This window comes from Scylla paramamosain, chromosome 9 (assembly GCF_035594125.1).
Source record: "Scylla paramamosain isolate STU-SP2022 chromosome 9, ASM3559412v1, whole genome shotgun sequence".
NCBI lineage: Eukaryota > Metazoa > Arthropoda > Malacostraca > Decapoda > Portunidae > Scylla > Scylla paramamosain.
Genome location: NC_087159.1, coordinates 9785001 through 9805000, shown reverse-complemented (window position 1 = coordinate 9805000; position 20000 = coordinate 9785001). Strand labels below are relative to the sequence as shown.

At 42.1% G+C, this 20000-nt stretch overlaps 1 protein-coding gene across 3 annotated transcripts in view; it reads right to left on the bottom strand.

Moving 5' to 3' along the window:
- The window catches only part of LOC135103546 (head-specific guanylate cyclase-like), an 83566-nt gene that overhangs the window by 38032 nt on the left and 25534 nt on the right, over positions 1–20000 (bottom strand). For 2 of the 3 annotated variants that reach the window (XM_064009970.1, XM_064009971.1), the window contains exon 2: positions 3964–4636. In XM_064009970.1, coding sequence (XP_063866040.1) covers positions 3964–4392 — 429 coding nt within the window. In that variant the 5' untranslated portion in view covers positions 4393–4636. Of the gene's footprint in view, positions 1–3963; positions 5422–20000 lie in introns of all 3 variants that reach the window. The other variant, XM_064009968.1, reaches the window with a different exon arrangement.

Genomic DNA, 20000 nt, shown 5'->3' with positions numbered 1-20000 from the left:
GGTGGTGGTGGTGGTGGTGGTGGTGGTGGTGGTGGTGATGATGATGATGATGATGATGATGATGATGATGATGATGATGATGATGATGAGAAAGAGAAGAGGAAGAGAGAGAGAGAGAGAGAGAGAGAGAGAGAGAGAGAGAGAGAGAGAGAGAGAGAGAGAGAGAGAGAGAGAGAGAGAGAGAGAGAGAGAGAGAGATGGGGGGATGAAGAAGCAGAAAAAAATTATGATGAGTGAATCAGCGGGTGAAAAATTTGAACAAGTAATTAGACAAACAAAATACAAAACGCGATGTTGAGTATTACGTAACTCATGGCGTTGTTGTGTCCGTTACTCATATACTCTGCTCATTGTGTTCATTTGCTCGTCACTTTGGTTCATTTACATTCTGGGTTATATTTACAAAAGTTCATTTATTTTCAGTGTGTTCTTTGTAAATGATTAATTGGGCAGTCACGCGTCCACTAATATAAAGTTTTGCATCACCAATCGTGGAATTTGTTGTATTGCTTCGATTTCCAGTTGGTCAGTTTTATTACGCTTTACTGAGGGAGAGATATTATTATTTTCTTAGTGGTACATACATACGTAGACATATCCTTATCTAAGTATATTCACACGCACATCAACACATTAACGTAACATACATGTACTTCAAATCACTGTCACGTGCTCGAGCCTTGACCTACGGCAACACACACACACACACACACACACACACACACACACACACACACACACACACACACACACACACACAAATCCACTGAACACGTATTAGTATGTCATCCTCATAGATACGACGCCCTCCAAGTCCTGCTCTCCCCTCTTTCTCTTCCCCTACTCCCCTACTCTCTCTTTACTCTCTCTTTCCTTCTTCCTATTCCTTTTCTCTCCTGATCTCTTCTTCATAGTCCTCTTCTTTCCTAGTTTCTTTCTTTTTTTCAATTTTTCTTCCTTTTCCTCTCATTCTTCTCTTCCCCATCTCTCTCGCTTCTTTCCCTTCCTTTACACTCTCCTCTATTTTATACTCTTCTCCCTCTTCCTTACTCTCTCTTCCTTTCTCTAATCGGCTTTCTTCACATATCACCTATTGCCTCTCTCTCTCTCTCTCTCTCTCTCTCTCTCTCTCTCTCTCTCTCTCTCTCTCTCTCTCTCTCTCTCTCTCTCTCTCTCTCTCTCTCTCACCTCCTGCTCCTCCCCGCCACAGTGTCAAGGAAAATCTATTTAAGGAAATAAAACAAGTTGAGCTTCTTTTTCCTTTTGAAGTTAGTTTGTGTTTGAGAACCCGAAACCTTCCAACTCAGCGCTTACCACTTTTCGTATGCGTATGTTTCCCATTCACAAAATATTCAGACATCTCTTTAACACTTTTTCCCAACCTGGCGTGTCTTTTTCCTTCGCCTTTGAGAGATGAAAACCTCCCCTTCCGTAATGGCTAACAAACTCTCGGTAATTATGTCTCTTTTGAAGTTCTCAGTGACCGGCTGTTTACTCTTAAAAGAAAAAAAAAGCATACGATTATGAAAAAAAAAAGTATAATTTGATAAACAGCTAATCTAAAAAGTGATCAAGTCCTGGAATAATTTAGCAGTGCATTAATGGATTTAGTCATGATAAAAAAAATAAATAAAAAAAACTAGCTTATGTACATGAAAAGAACTTAATTGAATAGGCAGGAACGTTCGCCTATCTGACAGACAAATAGGCGACTTGGCACTTCATTCACAGTTACGCTTATCATTACGTCTAAACATGAAAGAAAATAAACACGGATCTCGTTATGGTTTTCAAATACTTCCATGTCTCGTAATTTGCTAAGTGGCTATATCTGCTAATCAGGAATAAACCACTTACTTGAATAACTCTGTGCTACATTAAAGGCAATGCTTATCATCACGTGCAAACAGATAACACAAAACACACGAGTCTGATTAAGATTTTCAAATACTGTTTCGTAATTTAAATGGCTACTGTTGTTTAATCTAAAAAAACAGTCGGTTGGTTCTTCAGTGACTTAACGGTACATTAAAGGCAATGCATATCACGTACACACATAGGACAGGAGATAATTACTCGTTTGATTATGATTTCCAAACGCCATGGATCGGGTCTCTAATACTACAGCGATGCGTAGTTGTGTTCTTATTTTTTACATCCAAGACTCTGCTTAATCCTCACATATCCCCACAAAACATGAAATAAACGCGAGTGTGACAATGGTTTCCCGGTAATATTTTCGCCGTGTCAATAGAAACATCGCGCGATTTTTCATTTTTACTCTACTCGTACTTATCTTCACTTCTCACCACAAAACACAAAATAAACACAGAACGCATTATCACATTCAAACGCTTCTTTCTCTTCGCCTCACCTGGAACATTAAAGTGATGCATGGCTGTGTTTACTTATCTACGGAGAAACATACGTAACAAAGGTTCTGTTCTGTAGTAAAAAAAAAAAAAAAAAAAACATCGGGATCACTTCACACAGCCACGCCTCGAGCAGCATAGGAATGTGAGTAATGGTGTGTTATTGTGCCTTTTGAGAACCTTCCTGCCGCAGCCATGCATCGAAACCTTGGCCTTGGAGGGATTTTAGCTGGGCGAGGAAAGGTAATGGAAGGGGGAAAGACAAACGAAGAGGAGAAACAGTGGAAGGAAAAGACGCAAGAAGTGTGAGTCTGATAAATTGTCTGTGTGCGTGAGAGAGAGAGAGAGAGAGAGAGAGAGAGAGAGAGAGAGAGAGAGAGAGAGAGAGAGAGAGAGAGAGAGAGAGAGAGAGAGAGAGAGAGAGAGAGAGAGAGAGAGAGAGAGAGGGTGGACTTTCAAGGGGGCGTGTCTCATAGAGAGGCCTATGAAGTCTTTAGGTTAATTGAGAAAAGTAATCTTCTATGGCTGGGAGAAGAGTTCACAAGGGCGGGTGGAGAGTCTCGAGAGCGGGAAGTCTCTTGGGAGGAGGAGGAGGAGAAGGAGGAGGAGGAGGAGGAGGAGGAGGAGGAGGAGGAGGAGGAGGAGGAGGAGGAGGAGGAAGAGGAAAAGGAGGAGGAAAGTGTGGAGAAAAAGGGAGAGTATGAGAATGGAAGGGAGGAGAGTGACAAGGGTGAGGGGCAGGGGTGAAGGTAAGGTGGGGGGAAAGAGGAATACATAGAAATACACAGAAAAAAAAAACATTGACCGGTGGATCTTTTGGTCTATACAGAGGGAGCCTATTGTGGTGGTGGCGGTATGAGGGTGATGATATCGAGGTTTAGGTGGACAAGATTAAACAGCACGAGGCTCCTACACCATTCCTCCCTGAGAGACGAGGCTAGGCAGCAGGAAAAGAGAGAGAGGAAAGAACACCATACCTCTTGTAAAGAAGGCCCGCATGAAATGTTAAAGAAGGGAGAGGAAAAAAAGGATATGAAGAAGGCGTGTGAATATAAAAGAAGAGGAAGAGGACGGAGAGGAGGGCAAGGACAAGCATGACAAGAACGAGGACAAGGAGGAAGAACAGGGAGAGGTGACAGATGAAAAAGGTGTAAATTCTGAGGAAATGAAGACGTCAGGGTAAAGAAAAAAATAAGAAGGTTGAAATGAAGCAGGATGAGAGGGAGGAATTGGAAGGAGAGGGCAAGGAGAGTGAAGACGACAAGAACTCACACGAGGACAAGGAGGAAAGGCCTGTGGGTGTGAAGGATGTAAAGAAAAAAAAAAGAGAGAAAACGGAGATGGTAGTGTGTGATAAAATGCAATAAAATAAATGGATCAGGACGGAGAGCAAGTGGAGGTGACCGAAGAGAAAGAAGGACATAGGAGACGGAGACGAAGAATAATAAATGAAGGAAGTGCTTTAAGAGGAGTGGAGGGCAAAAAAATAATAAAACTAACAAAAATAAGGGTATTAGCCACACACACACACACACACACACACACACACACACACACACACACACACACACACACACACACACACACTTACGGGTATTGTTATGAAGCACCACACCGCCTCCGTCAGGTTGTGGATGCTGAGGGGCTGGTTGGGGTCTGGTGAGTCACGTGCCGGGGTGAGCAGGGGCGTGTTGTCATCCCCGTCCTCCTGCTGGGGCTTGAATCTGCTGCGCACATCCCCGCCGCTGCGCCTGGAGGAAATTGAGGAGGAGGAGGTCTTGCGCCGCACCACCACGGGCTCAGAAGGGGATCGGGTCATACGGGTGTAGGAGCTGACCCTCTCCTGCACGCTGCCCAGTTGCCTGACGGGGCTCCCTCCGCCGCTGGTGGTGTCAATGGAGGTGCCTCTCTCCCACACACGTCCCCCGGCGGTCCCCACGACACGCCCGCCGCCACTCCCGCCAACACTCCCTCCATCTTCGACCCCTGGCACGCGGGCATTGCTGAAGGGGCACGTCATGGGTACGCTCTCACTCCTGACGGGGTTCACATCGCCGTCTCAGCCTCTCACGCCCGGGGCACGCCCAAAGACACCCTCATGCTGCTGCTTTGCCTCGAGTTTCTTCAGCACCTTAGGGCGTCACAGGTAAGGTTCGCCACCACCCTTGTTGTCACCTGTCCTCCGTCCGTCCCTCGGGTGGTGTGAGGCAGTGCGCGGGTTTATCTATACTAGCAAGGTCACCACTGATTTGTGTTACATGACGCTGGCCACGGAAAAGAAAAAAGAAAATCAGGCATGTGTAAAAATGGTTAGGTTTCAGGTTTGAAATTTTTACATCCGATTAACGTGGTGCATGGTAGGAGGTTATTGCGTGCGAATTCGTACTAACTCCCGGCAAGTGACGAGAAAATTACGAAGGACTGACGGGCCAGTAAGTCGCGAGGCACGGCATGGAGTCATCACAAAGAGCGCAGTAAGTCACAAGGGCGAGCACCAATATATCACCATGCAGGGCGTTGTCACCGAGCCAGGCACCAGGAAATCAGCACTTAAGGCCTCGGTAAATCACACGGGAAGACGTCGATAAATCACAAGGTAGCGCCCAATCCATCACCAGGCAGCGCGTCACCAGGCAAGGCGTCACCGGGAGAGAGCGCAATAAGCTGACAAATGGGCTTACGGTGAGACGAGACACGAAAGCAGGTCAACGTGATAATGATCTCTCAGTGCAACTCAACGCTACTTGGTGACCTGGCACTGACCTGCTACTAGTGATATGGACCTCGATCATCTGGTACAAATTATCTAGTGTTTGGTGACATGACAGTATTAGGTGATATGGTACTGGATGACCTAGTACTAGTAACATGGTATCGGATGATCTAGTACTTGGTGACCTAGTACTCGTTGAACTAGTACTTGATGAACGGGTGCTTGATGGTGCGGTACTCAGTGATACTCAAGTGACCCCGGCAGCCTGGCACTCAGCAACCCGCAGCCAAGTAGAACTCAGTGACCTATTACTCGATGACCTAGTAACGCCACCGCCTGAAATGACAGAGAAACATAACATTAATAATAAGAAAAAAATAAATAAAATATAAACTACTTATAAAATAAATACATCTGCTGTGTCGTACTCGAATGTATGAGTTTTTAAAAGAATAATAATATCCTTCAAAACACAAAACATACTCGTATCCAAGAATCTGGGAGACGAGGGGGATAAGAGATAGATAGAGAGAGAGAGAGAGAGAGAGAGAGAGAGAGAGAGAGAGAGAGAGAGAGAGAGAGAGAGAGAGAGAGAGAGAGAGAGAGAGAGAAGCAACACGTGTATACTAAATGGAAAGAATATTAACATGGTTTCTGTTTAACAAGTTGGGCGGAAATTTAAATAGCACACGTAGATGATACAGATAATATTGATCCTGCTCAGTGTTCTCTGGTGTGTTAAGTAATCAGGAGAAGCGTGGTAAGACACAGACAATGAAGCACCTTTCCAGATTTAACATTGTTTTTTTTTCTTTACTTGACGAGAAGACAAGTAAAAAAATAAATAGATAAAGGAATAAATAAATAGATATAAAAAAGAGAAAGCCAGATTATACAACACTCCGAAGAACAGAGACACGTAATAAACACTGTGCACATTTTACGCTTTCACCCTCCCACTCTTTTCTCTCCCCAAAAGTACTCTTGTCTACCATGAACTATCAATCAAGTCAAGCAAGGTTAACTACTCACAAAAACAGGGAGACGTTAAAACCACGCACATTTTACTCTTTCACCCTCCCACTCTTACCTCTCCATGAAACAACAATCAAATTTATACCCAGAGAAGACTGAAATTGGAAGTTATATTACGATATGGCAAATGCTCGAGGCTGACAGAGAGGCAAGTCAGAACCGGACGTTTGGACGTTTGAAAGTATGTAACCCAAATAAACCAGACACAACCAGAAAGGAGAGGAGAGGGCAGAGTCGCCTGTTGAGGGCTAAAAATAAGGTGGAATAAATGGATTACATCGTCATCGTGAGAGAGAGAGAGAGAGAGAGAGAGAGAGAGAGAGAGAGAGAGAGAGAGAGAGAGAGAGAGAGAGAGAGAGAGAGAGAGAGAGAGAGAGAGAGAGAGAGAGAGAGAGAGAGAGAGAGAGAGAGAGAGAGAGAGAGAGAGAGAGAGAGAGGCATGATATTACTTCACAACAGAAAAATCCTCAATTAATCAGCAATCATCAACTAGTCAGCTTTATTTGATTACGTAATTATTCCACATACGACACACACACACACACACACACACACACACACACACACACACACACACACACACACACACACACACACAGAGAGAGAGAGAGAGAGAGAGAGAGAGAGAGAGAGAGAGAGAGAGAGAGAGAGAGAGAGAGAGAGAGAGAGCACGGAGTTAAATAAGGCAAAGTGGCAGAGAGCGGTGGCACGTTCCAGACCGTCACCTGCCAAGCCTCCCAGCCACACCTGCATCCACACTCATTTAAGAGCCACTGTGACGGCATCATCTGCAAATTGCCTCCCGGACCCTTCCCGTGTGTGTGTGTGTGTGTGTGTGTGTGTGTGTGTGTGTGTGTGTGTGTGTGAAAGAGCGCGTGAGAGGACGGCTGGCCATAGGTTACAAAAAGCATAAAAAAACGTGCTCAATTGTCACTCGTGAAAGTATTTATAGAGAAGGTTCCAAAAGGGCTGGCCAATTTCTTTTTAGGGTCGTCTTGTTAGCGTGATGGTTGGCGCGCTGAGCTCACGTCTGGGAGGTCTCACATTTGATCTTTAGGCGAGACGAGACGGAAGGGGAGTCTCCTAATAAACTTATGTCTTCTTAGGTGCTGGGGCATAAGTCTGGCGTCGTGACCCTTTCATATGTTTCTTCCGCACTCTACTGTGGCGCCAAGGTGTGGTGAGAACTGGCTTTCGGGAGACGGCTCCTTGATGCAAGGGATTGTGTAAAAGGTGACCATAAACTTGTACAACAATAATGCTTCTTTCTTCTGTGAGTCCCGCTTCCCTCTGTTTTTAAGTTTAAAATCGTAAGAAAGTGGAAAATTACGATCGTCTCTCTCTCTCTCTCTCTCTCTCTCTCTCTCTCTCTCTCTCTCTCTCTCTCTCTCTCTCTAAGTAAGACGTCTGAGTTCTCAGAAACAAAATTATCTTGGCGTCATCATAACTAGCAACGTGAAATACGCCAAGCAACGTGTTTCTGCCGCCAAGCCAACACGAGGTTTGGGTTTGTAACGCGAGGCTTTTATGACAAGATCTGGGAGCAATTTTGCCATTATACCATTCACTGGAGAGACCTCAGAATATCTAGTGCAGTTCTGGTGTCAGGTTACAAGGGTAACAAAGTCTTGAAACTAACTCTGAAGGATGAAATGCAGCGAACAGCGTCAGAAACTTTCCAGACACTTTACACATGATAAGACAGAACACGTGGAGACATGTTATGAAGTTAAAAAAAAATAAAATAACAACTTAGGAAAAGTCGGTAATGAAAGATTCTTTAAGCAAAGGATAAATTTGAACACAAGAAAAAAAGAATGATAATGCAACGTAAACATGAGTGTTTAAGAGAATTCTGAGTGTCATTAATCACTATTGCAAACTATGAACACATCTTATAAATTAAGAATTAACTTATTCACTGAAATATCATTTCAATAAAAGCCCAGCAATTGGAAGAGTCAGATCCGACTAACTATCGAAATGTTTTCACAAAAGAGGACCAATCGTACACATTTATCACACGCTGTTTGTAGGAAAGCTTTGTAAATCATCATTCAACTGAAAGAGAGGCCTTCCTTCATGCCACGACTGGGTCATCCGTATTTCCTCACTTCCCCAAGAAGCCGCGAGTCCCTGGCCTCCTCATTCACAGATTTGCAAATTCTTCTCAAGAGGCGCCAGATTCTACAGATTGCACTTTCTTACATCTGATGAGACAGTACTTTACTTTCTGCCCTCGCCATACAGGCAATTCTTTGTTTTTATGGCTGGAAATCGGGATTTTCCTAAATCTCAAGCACAAAATTCTTCGTTTCTCACACAGACGAAGTGTTGATTTCATAGTTACTTCCACCACTCAGTGTCTCCTTATTTATTCATTCATATTTTCATCATAAACTAATTTGCTTATGCATTTGTCTTACCATTCAAATCATCAAACATTCAGTTACAGTCTTTATCAGTTAACAGAAAAAAATTGTGCACTGTAAACATTTCCATTCCTTCGTCACACAAACATTTCAAACACTTCCACGTTTTATTTCTTCCCGGAATAATAGTGTTTTCTTGTCCTGCCACCATTGTATCGGAGGGGAGGAGGTGGGTGGAAAGAAATCTTACTTTTCTATCTCGCCCTCCTACCTATACCGATGGTCTGTTTTAATGTGGGACCTCAAACAGGTAAGTTCATTACAAGTCGACACAAACTGCTATTTCCTACTATACCTGATTTTATTTTTCCTTCTGCTTCTCTATTTCCTTTTCCTCATTTCAATCTCGTCCTTCAACATTTCCTCCACATATTTTTTTTTCTCTCCACTTTCTCCTTGACATTTACCTCCTCCTCCTCCTCCTTCTGCTGCTTCTGCTCACAACCTCTTTCCCTTCTTCTTCCTTCCTGTTCTTCGTAATGTCCTCCTTCTCTTAATCCTGTGCTTCCTTAAAGTCTTCCTTCACATTCCCTCAACCTTCTCCTCTCTCTCCTTACCTATCTGATTTTTTTTTCTTCAGTCATTCCCATCCTGCCTTTGGAAATCAATCCTCATGTGTGTGTGTGTGTGTGTGTGTGTGTGTGTGTGTGTGTGTGTGTGTGTTAGAGGGGAAAGCGTCATCATTTGCCTGTCAGAAGATTGTAATTTTGTCGCAGTCTTTCTGGCCTTGGTCTGTTCCATCACCGCCGGGAGAAGGATGAAGGTTTGTCTTGCCTCCTTCTGTCTCTCTTTTGTTCTCGTGTGTCGCGGTTCTTGGAAATAATGCAGTTCTTTGTTTTGTACTGGAGCCCGAGAGAGAGAGAGAGAGAGAGAGAGAGAGAGAGAGAGAGAGAGAGAGAGAGAGAGAGAGAGAGAGAGAGAGAGAGAGAGAGAGAGAGAGAAAGAGAGAGAGAGAGAGAGATCATATACTCGTACCTATTAAGTGGATCAACATTTAATGGCGGGTGATTACTAAAGCCTTTTGACGTATTAGTACAGCAGATGAATAAAACATTACAGTGGTGTTATATTCCAGTTAATGTTGCCACGGTGACCTCCAGGGTGTGAAAGGATAATAGTGTGTAATAACTTACTTTTATTGAAAATACTGGTTTTTTTTTTTCAAGGTGTATCGTAGAAATCTCTCTCTCTCTCTCTCTCTCTCTCTCTCTCTCTCTCTCTCTCTCTCTCTCTCTCTCTCTCTCTCTCTCTCCCTAGTCACATCGATGACCTACTTTTCCTGAGTCCTTCCAGCGTTTCGTAAGACATTAATTTCCTGAGGCAGTTTGTCAGAAAAGATAGTATAGCAAAGGAAGGCAAATAAGGAACATATGTTTCCATGCATCTCTCTCTCTCTCTCTCTCTCTCTCTCTCTCTCTCTCTCTCTCTCTCTCTCTCTCTCTCTCTCTCTCTCTCTCTCTCTCTCTCTCTCTCTCTCTCTCTCTCTCTCTCTCTCTCTCTCTCTCTCTCTCTCTCTCTCTCTCTCTCCAACACTGACATTTCTCGACAAAGCAGTATCTTCGTGTTTCCTGTAATTACTTTTTCTTTTTTTCTTTTTCACTCTTCCTCTTTTTTTCAATTTCCTCCGTTTTTCATGTTTAACTTATTGTGTTGTCCTTCTTCCCTCTTATCCTTCACACACTTATCATTAATGTTTTCTCCACTTCCTGGTTCTTCACTGTCCTCTTATTTCTTTTTTTTATTACACTTTAACCTACTTCCTCCTCTTTAACGTTCTCTCTTTTTTTTTTTTTTTATTGTCCTGCTCTTCTCCGTCTTCATTTTCCATTACGTTACTTCCCACTTTCCTCTTCTCCTCTTTTTTTTTCTCTCTTTTTTTCAGTTTTACCCACTTCCATTTTTCTTCGTTTTCCCTCCTTTTATTTTGTTACTCTTGTTGGTCTCCCTCACTTCTCCCTCACGATTTATTTGTCTTTCTCTTTATTCCTGTTCTTTCATTTATTTTTCTCAATTTTCCTCCTCTTTCCCCTTACTATTTCCTTTCTTTTCATATTTTTTTTTCCTGCAGTTCTTTCATTTGATTTCTAGCCATTTTCTTTCTTTCTCTTTACTGCTTTTTTCTCCACAACCTTTCCCCTCTTCTCATCTTCAGTTATCCACTATATTCTCTTTCCTCTTTCCTGTTTTCTTCCGGCAAATAAAAAGCGCATAATAATCACTTGTCCTTGTTTTCCTCTTTCTCCTCCACCTGCTCCTCATCCTCCTCATCCTCCTCTTCCTCCTCCGCCTCTATGACAACGTATCCCTTTTATTCTCCTCTTCCTACGCCAAGCCGAGCAGTGAAAAGCAGCGGGAAGGGATTAAGGAAACACGCAATGACGCTCTCTAGATGGCGACATTCATGGGAAACAAAAGAATATACGTAGCATGAGAGAGAGAGAGAGAGAGAGAGAGAGAGAGAGAGAGAGAGAGAGAGAGAGAGAGAGAGAGAGAGAGAGAGAGAGAGAGAGAGAGAGAGAGAGAGAGAGAGAGAGAGAGTACGCACACCATATTAGATGAAGAGACGTGGGAGCAAAAACACAAGACACCATTAATAATCTTAGCCTTCCTTATTTTTCACTCCTCTTCCTCCACCTTTTATTCTTCCTTCTCCCAAGTAAATCCAGGTCCCCATCAGCATTCATAACCTGTAGTGAGCTCCCGTCAGACCTGGGCATTATCGAGGCGTATATCAAACGGTGAAGGAGGCACAGAGGGGATCCCTGAGAATATGGCAGGGAAAGAAGAGCGAGGGAGGAGAGGAATGAGGAACAGAGGGTTGGTTGAAAGGAGCAAAGAAGGTGGAGGGATGGGTTAAGTTCTAGTCCTACATTGAGCTCTCCGGACAAGCCAGAGACTTACGTAAAATGACAGGAATATTCATAAGGACTCGCCAGGAAAATGAGGAAGACGAAGGAAAGGAAGAAGGGAGAAAGAGATATGAAGAGAAGGAGGCAAGGATGGAAGGAAATTGATGTAGAGCAGAGGAGTAAAGAATGGGGGGTATTATTAAATCGCTCAGAGAGAGAGAGAGAGAGAGAGAGAGAGAGAGAGAGAGAGAGAGAGAGAGAGAGAGAGAGAGAGAGAGAGAGAGAGAGAGAGAGAGAGAGAGAGAGAGAGAGAGAGAGAGAGAGAGAGAGAGAGAGAGAGAGATTTACATTTCACAAAAAAACACAGACGGAAATCGTCTCTCAACCTATTTAAAAATATTCCACTTAAGATTTTTTTCTTTTTTTTTTTTTTTTTGCTAGGTATTTAATTTCACTTCACTAAAAAACGGAGACTTTGCTTTACTGAGTAAGAACTCTCTTATATAGTGCAGATCAGAAACAAAGAATTTCCACACTGAGAATAAGTAAAGATAAGGTATAAATGCTTTAAGTGTTAGCATAAGTAAAATAATGTAAGTGTACTAAATTAAAGGTGATCAAAATGAGAAAACAATTGCATGATGCTTTGCTGGTCGTGTCTGAAGGAATGAAATGATGGGCAGCAGGAAAGTCCAGACCTATTTCTACGTCGAGGGATACAAATTTCATACCGACTCCCGCTCCGACTTTGTACTTGGAGGACGAAGTTGTTTGGGAACAGGAATTAGTTGAAACAGTTTCCGCGTCCTGCGTGGAGCGAGGACCCGCACTGGAAGGGTATCGATTCAGGTGATTTTTGTCCTCTCATTAATTGTGAACCACTAGGCGGCGAACATTAAGGCACTGTGAAACTCTCACTGTCATAGGTAAGAAAATATATTGTGGGGTATCATTTCATCTCGGCATTTCGTTCTTCTCTATTCCATGTTTAGGATGTTGCGCAAATGATCAGCTTTCAAGGAGCTTAAACAGACGAAGCCTTTTTATTCGCAATGCACTTTCAATGTTGACAGTTTCCCTTCATGTCTTGTATCGAGGCGGCAGTTTTGCTGCTCTCTGCTGCACGGCTCCTCACCTAACAACGTTTCCAGAAAAGCCTAGAAATCATTAAAATTTTCGTTACGAGTAGGAAAACTCAACAAAGGCTTTGAAACTTATATACATAAAAATTTTAATTGGCGCTCACCAGAGCATAAACGCAAAAAGGGTTCCATTCGGGCTGACTAATTTAGCTGTGGTGGTGTCTTTTCTAAATGGTTTGTGATTGCTTAGTATGGAGGTACATTTTTTTTTTATCTGATGCTTTGGGTGAAATGATGCCTTTACATGCATGCATCTCTCTTTCTGTCTCAATACTAAAAACTTTAGATTGTTGATGGTTGCAGTTTTTATCTGTCACATCACACACCAGTATATCTGTTAACTTTATTACGTAGTCCACTTATGCTTCGGTAAATAACGTATCTTTCGTCCATTGTAATTCACATGCAAATTTGTGCGGCCATATGACAGCAATATTTTCCTTTCAAATCATCACAAAGTCTCAATCTGATAGAATATTTCATTTGATGCCGTCATAAAAACAAGGTAATATATTTACTGCAATATTAATTATGAAAACAACGGAATTAAGAACCGAAAGCGGTGGCGGAGGTACATCAATCTGATTCACTGATGACAATACAATACAAATATATCAACAGCGACTTCATTACACAGAACAATGGTTAGTTTTTCTGATTTCAATATAACATTAATTAGAGTGGAGTAGGTTGTTTTGCCAGAAAACAATACCAAACAGATTTTTCTTTTTTCAACTGTATTCAAGACAGACACACGTGGGGCTTACCTGGCGCAGCAGATGCATCGCCTGGACTGATTCGCCGTGTCCAGACTAAAATCACACTTCGAGGTCACCGTCAATGAGGGCTCGTGCATGAAGTTTGTCAGTGTGTTTCCAATTACAGACTCGAGGCACTTGCTAATTACGAAAGTCATAATTACCAAAATCCTCTTTTAACTACCGCTTATTAGCACTGGTGGGGTGCCTGCAGCTTTTTCAATAATAATGAGCTTGTTACAGCGGGAGGCAAGATACGCTAAACAAGGAAACTGTTCTATTAAAGGGATTTTTTTCAATTACATGTTGTGTGTTCGTGATGCCGTGATGTTAGTCTTAAAATCAGTGCCGAACTAAATGAATAACAGTCACCCGTAACAAAAGTGTGCCATTAGCTCAGTAACCGACATCTCTCGCTCGTAATCGGCTACATTTTATTTCATTATTTTTTTCACTTTACATATTTAAGCCACAGGTACGTTTGTTAAAACTTTCGAGTATTTTTTCCTAGCCAAGTTTCTGACAAGATGTTCGAATAGTGTTTTTTTTTTTTTTTTTTTTTTTGCAGTCACTTAATTTCTTTTCAGTTGGAGCAGCCTGTCTCGCCGAGTGATGGATTGGCTGATTTAATCGCTCAGCCTTCCTCCTTTGAGTTGCTGCGTATGGAACAAACTGACATATATATTTCTTCTCATCCGAAAAAAAAAAAAATTACGAATTTATTTATTTATTCCAGGAAACTGTCAGCTACGTGCCTATCCAGGAAGTGTGCATCTTGTCAACATTCCTGAATTATTAAGAGTCCTTAATATAATTATTATATTTCTTTTCCTTGTTTCCTTCACACGCTTAATAAATTCACGTAAAACTGTGGTCGCATTCACCGACATGTTTCCTTTTCCAGATTCTTTGGCGTAGGTGGTGTGCTTGCCTTCTTATGTAGCGCTGGTAGTTTGTAGAAGTTCATGATTCCCAGGCAGAGAGAGAGAGAGAGAGAGAGAGAGAGAGAGAGAGAGAGAGAGAGAGAGAGAGAGATTAATCTAGTCATTCTCTTACCATTATGTTTTTTTCACTTTCCATTTTTTTTTTTAATTTACCCTTTTCTCTTCCACCTTTTCCTCCTTCAGTGGAGATTCGTTGACCGTTAACTTGATGGAAGAAAGTTTATATTTCTGGACTTTAATGATCCTTGGCCTTTTTTGTTTTTATACTTTCTTTTACCGTCTTCTTATTTTCCATGTTACATTTAATTTTCGGTCCCTTGATGTGCCCGTCTTATTCTTAATTTTTTCTGATGATGATAAATCTACGTCGCGCCGCCTCTCTCTCTCTCTCTCTCTCTCTCTCTCTCTCTCTCTCTCTCTCTCTCTCTCTCTCTCTCTCTCTCTCTCTCTCTCTCTCTCTAGGAAATAACATACATGTGTGTGTGTGTGTGTGTGTGTGTGTGTGTGTGTGTGTGTGTGTGTGTGTGTGTGTGTGTGTGTGTGTGTGTGTGTGTGTGTGTGTGTGTGTGGGCAGAGAGTGAGTAGGTGTTCTCTAAGGACTAAAAAAAAGTTTGCTACGTAATAAACACTTTTTTGGAGGATGTGGAGGAGGTCTCTCTCTCTCTCTCTCTCTCTCTCTCTCTCTCTCTCTCTCTCTCTCTCTCTCTCTCTCTCTCTCTCTCTCTCTCTCTCTCTCTCCAAAACCTTCTTCATCCAACGTCTTACAACAGCAGTTTTTTTTTTAAATGTTTCGTTGCCAGAAGCATTTCATGTCAGAAGTGAGGAATTTCATGAGTTCTTATCTTAAAACGATCGGTTGACTTTCCGCGATATGTTTTAGAAAGAACATTATTTACCTCTGTGAAATGAGTTCTTTATCAGCGTGGCCACTTCTCCCAATGGTTATTGTTTTACATCTATATCGTCACTCTCCCCAGACTTCCACCATCGTAAGTCATTCGGCTTCCCAAGAAAGGAAATAACACTTAAGCTTCTGCAATCTGTCTTTTCGAAAAGCGCAATTTACTAAAGTGCAAACCATATAGAAACTATAAACTTTTCTTCACATGAACTATATTTTCACAAATTTCACATATTTCAAAAACTCTTCACACATTTAAAGTGACAAACAGTATTTTTAGGTCCACGATTTCCGAAACGAATAGACTATCAGTTTTAACTTTCGCATGACTAAACATATTGATTTCCTAGCCGGAGGTTCCAGCCCACTTTCAAATAAACAAAACACATACATTAGCTAAAAATTACATTACACTATTACCTCTCGGCAAACAAATTCAGACGGCGGCACCTTAATGAAGGAAACAGAGGAAAGGAAGGGAATAACAACAGCACAATCCACAACCCACGCTGATGTCAAAAGAGAGTTTCACATTTTATAAGCTAATTCATCTACGTGTCGTTGGTGACGCTAAAAATAGCCTTATTTTTTTAATTAGAGAGGATGATGTGAGATGCTAATATGGCGTTTATTTCTAGTCGCTCAGAATTTACCCGTCCGTCTCACCTTCCTGCCACCTGGGAGAAAACATAAATAGAGGAGGAAAAAGTCGAGAGAGGTCACAAAGAAGAGAGTAATCAGAGGAAGTGTCCTAGAGCTCAGTGCTGATTGGATTGATGTACAGTACAAACTGGATAAACACCCACTCTCTCTCTCTCTCTCTCTCTCTCTCTCTCTCTCTCTCTCTCTCTCTCTCTCTCTCTCTCTCTCTCTCTCTCTCTCTCTCTCTCTCTCTCTCTCTCTCTCTCTCTCTCTCTCTCTCTCTCTCTCTCTCTCTCTCTCTCTCTCTCTCTCTCTCTCTCTCTCTCTCTCTCTCTCTCTCTCTCTCTCTCTCTCTCTCTTTTCTCTCTCTAAGCTCTTTAAGGGAAAGTAATAACTGGCGATCATGAGTCCAGCACGTGATCCTCCAAACCGTGAGAGACTCACAGACACACACACACACACACACACACACACACACACACACACACACACACACACACACACACAATATAAAGATAATACAAAAAAATAATTTAATATAAGACTTAGTACATTCACTAAATATTCAAAGTGTATTTTTCATCAGTTGTCACATTAGTCAGAGTGATATGAGAGATCGTTTAGTTTTTTTTTTTTATCGTCTGTGTTAATCCTCTTTCTTCTTAGTTTATGGAGTCATGCTTCCTTCAATGTAAGCTAGATGCAAACAGCCCCGCAGGGACTAGGACTGCTGATAATTGTTCCTTCTTTGGGTTCCTTTGTGTTTCTCTTCCTCCCCCTCCTCTTCCTTCCTCCTTCTCTTCTTTGATTTTGATGCTAAAGTGTTTGTTTTTCGTTTGAGTTATTTTGTATTTCTTCTTTTCCTTTTCCTTTTCCTCCTTGATCCTGATATTAGATTAATTGTTTCTCTGATTATTTTTTATGTTCCTCTTCTTCCTCCTTTTCCTCCCTGATCCTGATACTACACTGTTTACTTCTCCTTTGAGTTCCTTTATGTTCCTCTTCCTCCTCCTCCTTCCCCTCCTTGATTCTCACATTAGACCGGAGCTTCGTCCTCTTTTATGCTGAGCGGGATTCCATCACCACAACAGCGACACTTTTAAGCGGGAGAAGCAAACAACACGCGCCTCATTCCATCAGCCGATCCCAAGAGCTGTTTCTCTCTCGCCTGCCTTGTCACTTCCTTGCTAAAGACGCGCTGTCCTCTGTCACCACATGTTAGTCTGCCATCTCATGCATTTGACCCTCACTGGTGTTCCTTAGTGAGAGTGCTGGCCGATATCTTCAGTCCCCCATCGACCTTGCTGGCGAATTCTGATACGTTCCGCCTTCTTCTCTCCTTCCCTCTCCTGTTGTCTTATTATGCCTTGCACTCCTTTAATTAAGATGAAAGTATTCAGGATCCTCTTAATTAAATTGAAAAGATTTTTTTCACATCTCCCCATTTCCAAGATGATTTTTTGTTGTGTTTCTACACTTTTTCTTCATATTTTCTTTTCATATCCTCTCATTAGCATCTTAGGCATAGGCGATCTTCTCTATAGATATAAAAAAAAATAGTAACACTTCAACTTTTTTCCCTACTGTAGTTACTTTCCCCCCGTTTTCCTCATATTCAGTTTTATTTTTTTCCTTATTAGCATTTTAGGCATACAGTCCCCGCTACTCTAAACAGTTAATGTATACGTGTGTTTTTCTTCATAAAGGCGTTGCAAAAATACATTCCCTTTGTTCCCTCCCGCTGTGACGCTCCGCTACCTTGTTTCCATAAATTTACATGATTAATTGTGCGTCTATATGTGTACACCCTTGTAATATGTATGTATGTAATGTGTGTGTGTGTGTGTGTGTGTGTGTGTGTGTGTGTGTGTGTGTGTGTGTGTGTGTGTGTGTGTGTGTGTGTGTGTGTGTGTGTGTGTGTGTGTGTGTGTGTGTGTGTGTGTGTGTGAGAGAGAGAGAGAGAGAGAGAGAGAGAGAGAGAGAGAGAGAGAGAGAGAGAGAGAGAGAGAGAGAGAGAGAGAGAGAGAGAGAGAGAGAGAGAGAGAGAGAATCAAGCAGAAAAGAACGTGGCATGAACTCGCAGTAAGAAAAAAAAAAAAAAAAACGAAAAAAAAAAACAACGGAATAGGAAGAGGAACAATCATGCACGTACAAGAACAAAACAAATAAAACTATGAAAAAAAATAAATAGATAAATAAATAAAAGAAGAAAATCAATAGACATGACGAAACTCTAGAAGACTGTTTCCTGAAATTCCCCTCCGTCTTGTTGTGAATGAGAGACTTAAGATAACTTCTGAAGGAGGATGAGGAAGGACAAGGACCAAAACAAGGAGGAGGGCGACGGGGATAAGGACAAAGGGCAGGGAACTTATGGGATGGGAAAGGTTGGAAAGAGGGGGAGGAGGAGGAGGATGAGGATGAGAATGATGATGATGATGATGATGATGATGATGATGATGATGATGATGAGGAGGAGGAGGAGGAGGAGGAGGAGGAGGAGGAGGAGGAGGAGGAGGAGGAGGAGGAGGAGGAAAAGTAAAGCACCACTGACTTACCACTGAGCACTAAGTAACATAGTAAAAGGATTAAAACTAAACGCGTACATTCATACCAAGTTATCACGAATGGAGAGAGAGAGAGAGAGAGAGAGAGAGAGAGAGAGAGAGAGAGAGAGAGAGAGAGAGAGAGAGAGAGAGAGAGAGAGAGAGAGAGAGAGAGAAAGGACACCAGTACAGTAAGTAGGTACAGAGAGACAGTAACAGTATTGCAGTGGACATCGTGCTTCGCTCACACAAAGGAGGACTGAAGTAAAAGAGAAAGCGAGAGAATGCCAGGCTTGTTTTGGTGGACGCGTTAATCCCATCCCTGCTTCCTTGGTCCTCGAGGCAACTCACTACCCGCCTATTGTGCTGGAGGAGGAGACAACACTGCCAGCCGCTTCCCTTAAGTGTTCTAATGCGTATTTGTCTACCGGGAAAACTACACGAGGCTGAATGGACAATTATTCTGAAGTACCCAATGCCAAGCCTGAGAGGAATGAAAGGACTCGAGCCACTGGTGTCACGCTGCGTTGGTTTCGTTCGCAGCATCGTTAGCCAGCCAGCCATAGATACAACGACAAAGCTTTAGTGTGTGTCTGTGTGTGTGTGTGTGTGTGTGTGTGTGTGTGTGTGTGTGTGTACTCTGCTCTGAATTATATTTATGTAAATTACTCATAACTTTCCTGGCATAACGGCTGACAGTAGGTAAGTAACGCATGGTGTTATTAAGCAGTTTAACGTTACAATGCAATAAAATGTTTATAAATTGCTTATGTAAAAATGACAATTATACTAGGTTGGAGTATCCGTGCGGTCATTGCCTTCAGACACACACACACACACACACACACACACACACACACACACACACACACACACCAAACACAGCTCCGGTACATACACGCCTCAATGCATTCTGCTTTGTCAATACAGGGAGACGATTGCTGTTCCTGCAGGAGGAGGAATAGTCTCGACCACTCCAGGCAGAAGGAGTATATACACAGGATGATAGGACTCGTCACCCGTGCGTCTTTGCTAATCATAGTACGTGTATCACAACATTTGACACATTCAGAGTAAAGAATTTATAATGGTTCCACTGCGCCAAATAAAGAAGAAAGCGAGTAAAGAACATCATATAAATAGATTGTTTTATCTAACATCAAAGCAGCTTTTGGATACCTGATTTGCTCTTCTTTCATTAATTTTCTGCTTTTTGTTAGATATCTTTTGTCAGTGTCCTTTTCTTGTTCCTTTCTCCTTCCAGCACACTGACTTTGATTAACACGTAAACTTGTGCCATGACTCAGGTTATTTGCTCTTTTTCACAAGCTGCACCAAAAGAAAAACTGGCGGCATGAATAATGAGGCTTACTCTGGAAAGGTGAGTCCTGTCTCCAGTGTTATCATCATAATTATCAACGTCAGATCACTAATGTTATTGTAGCTGTTAAGCATCAATATATTTATCATCAGCATTATCATTACTATCATTCAAATACTCTCGTGGATGATGGGAGGTGGAAGGAGCGAAAAACGTCTAAAATGGTCTATCCTCCAATACTTCCGATAATAAAATAGTTAAAGCTTTGAAGGACAGACTAAAATCCACAACTAACATCCTATACGTTATTGTAGGAAACTTCAACTTCTTGCAGACGTTAGTAGG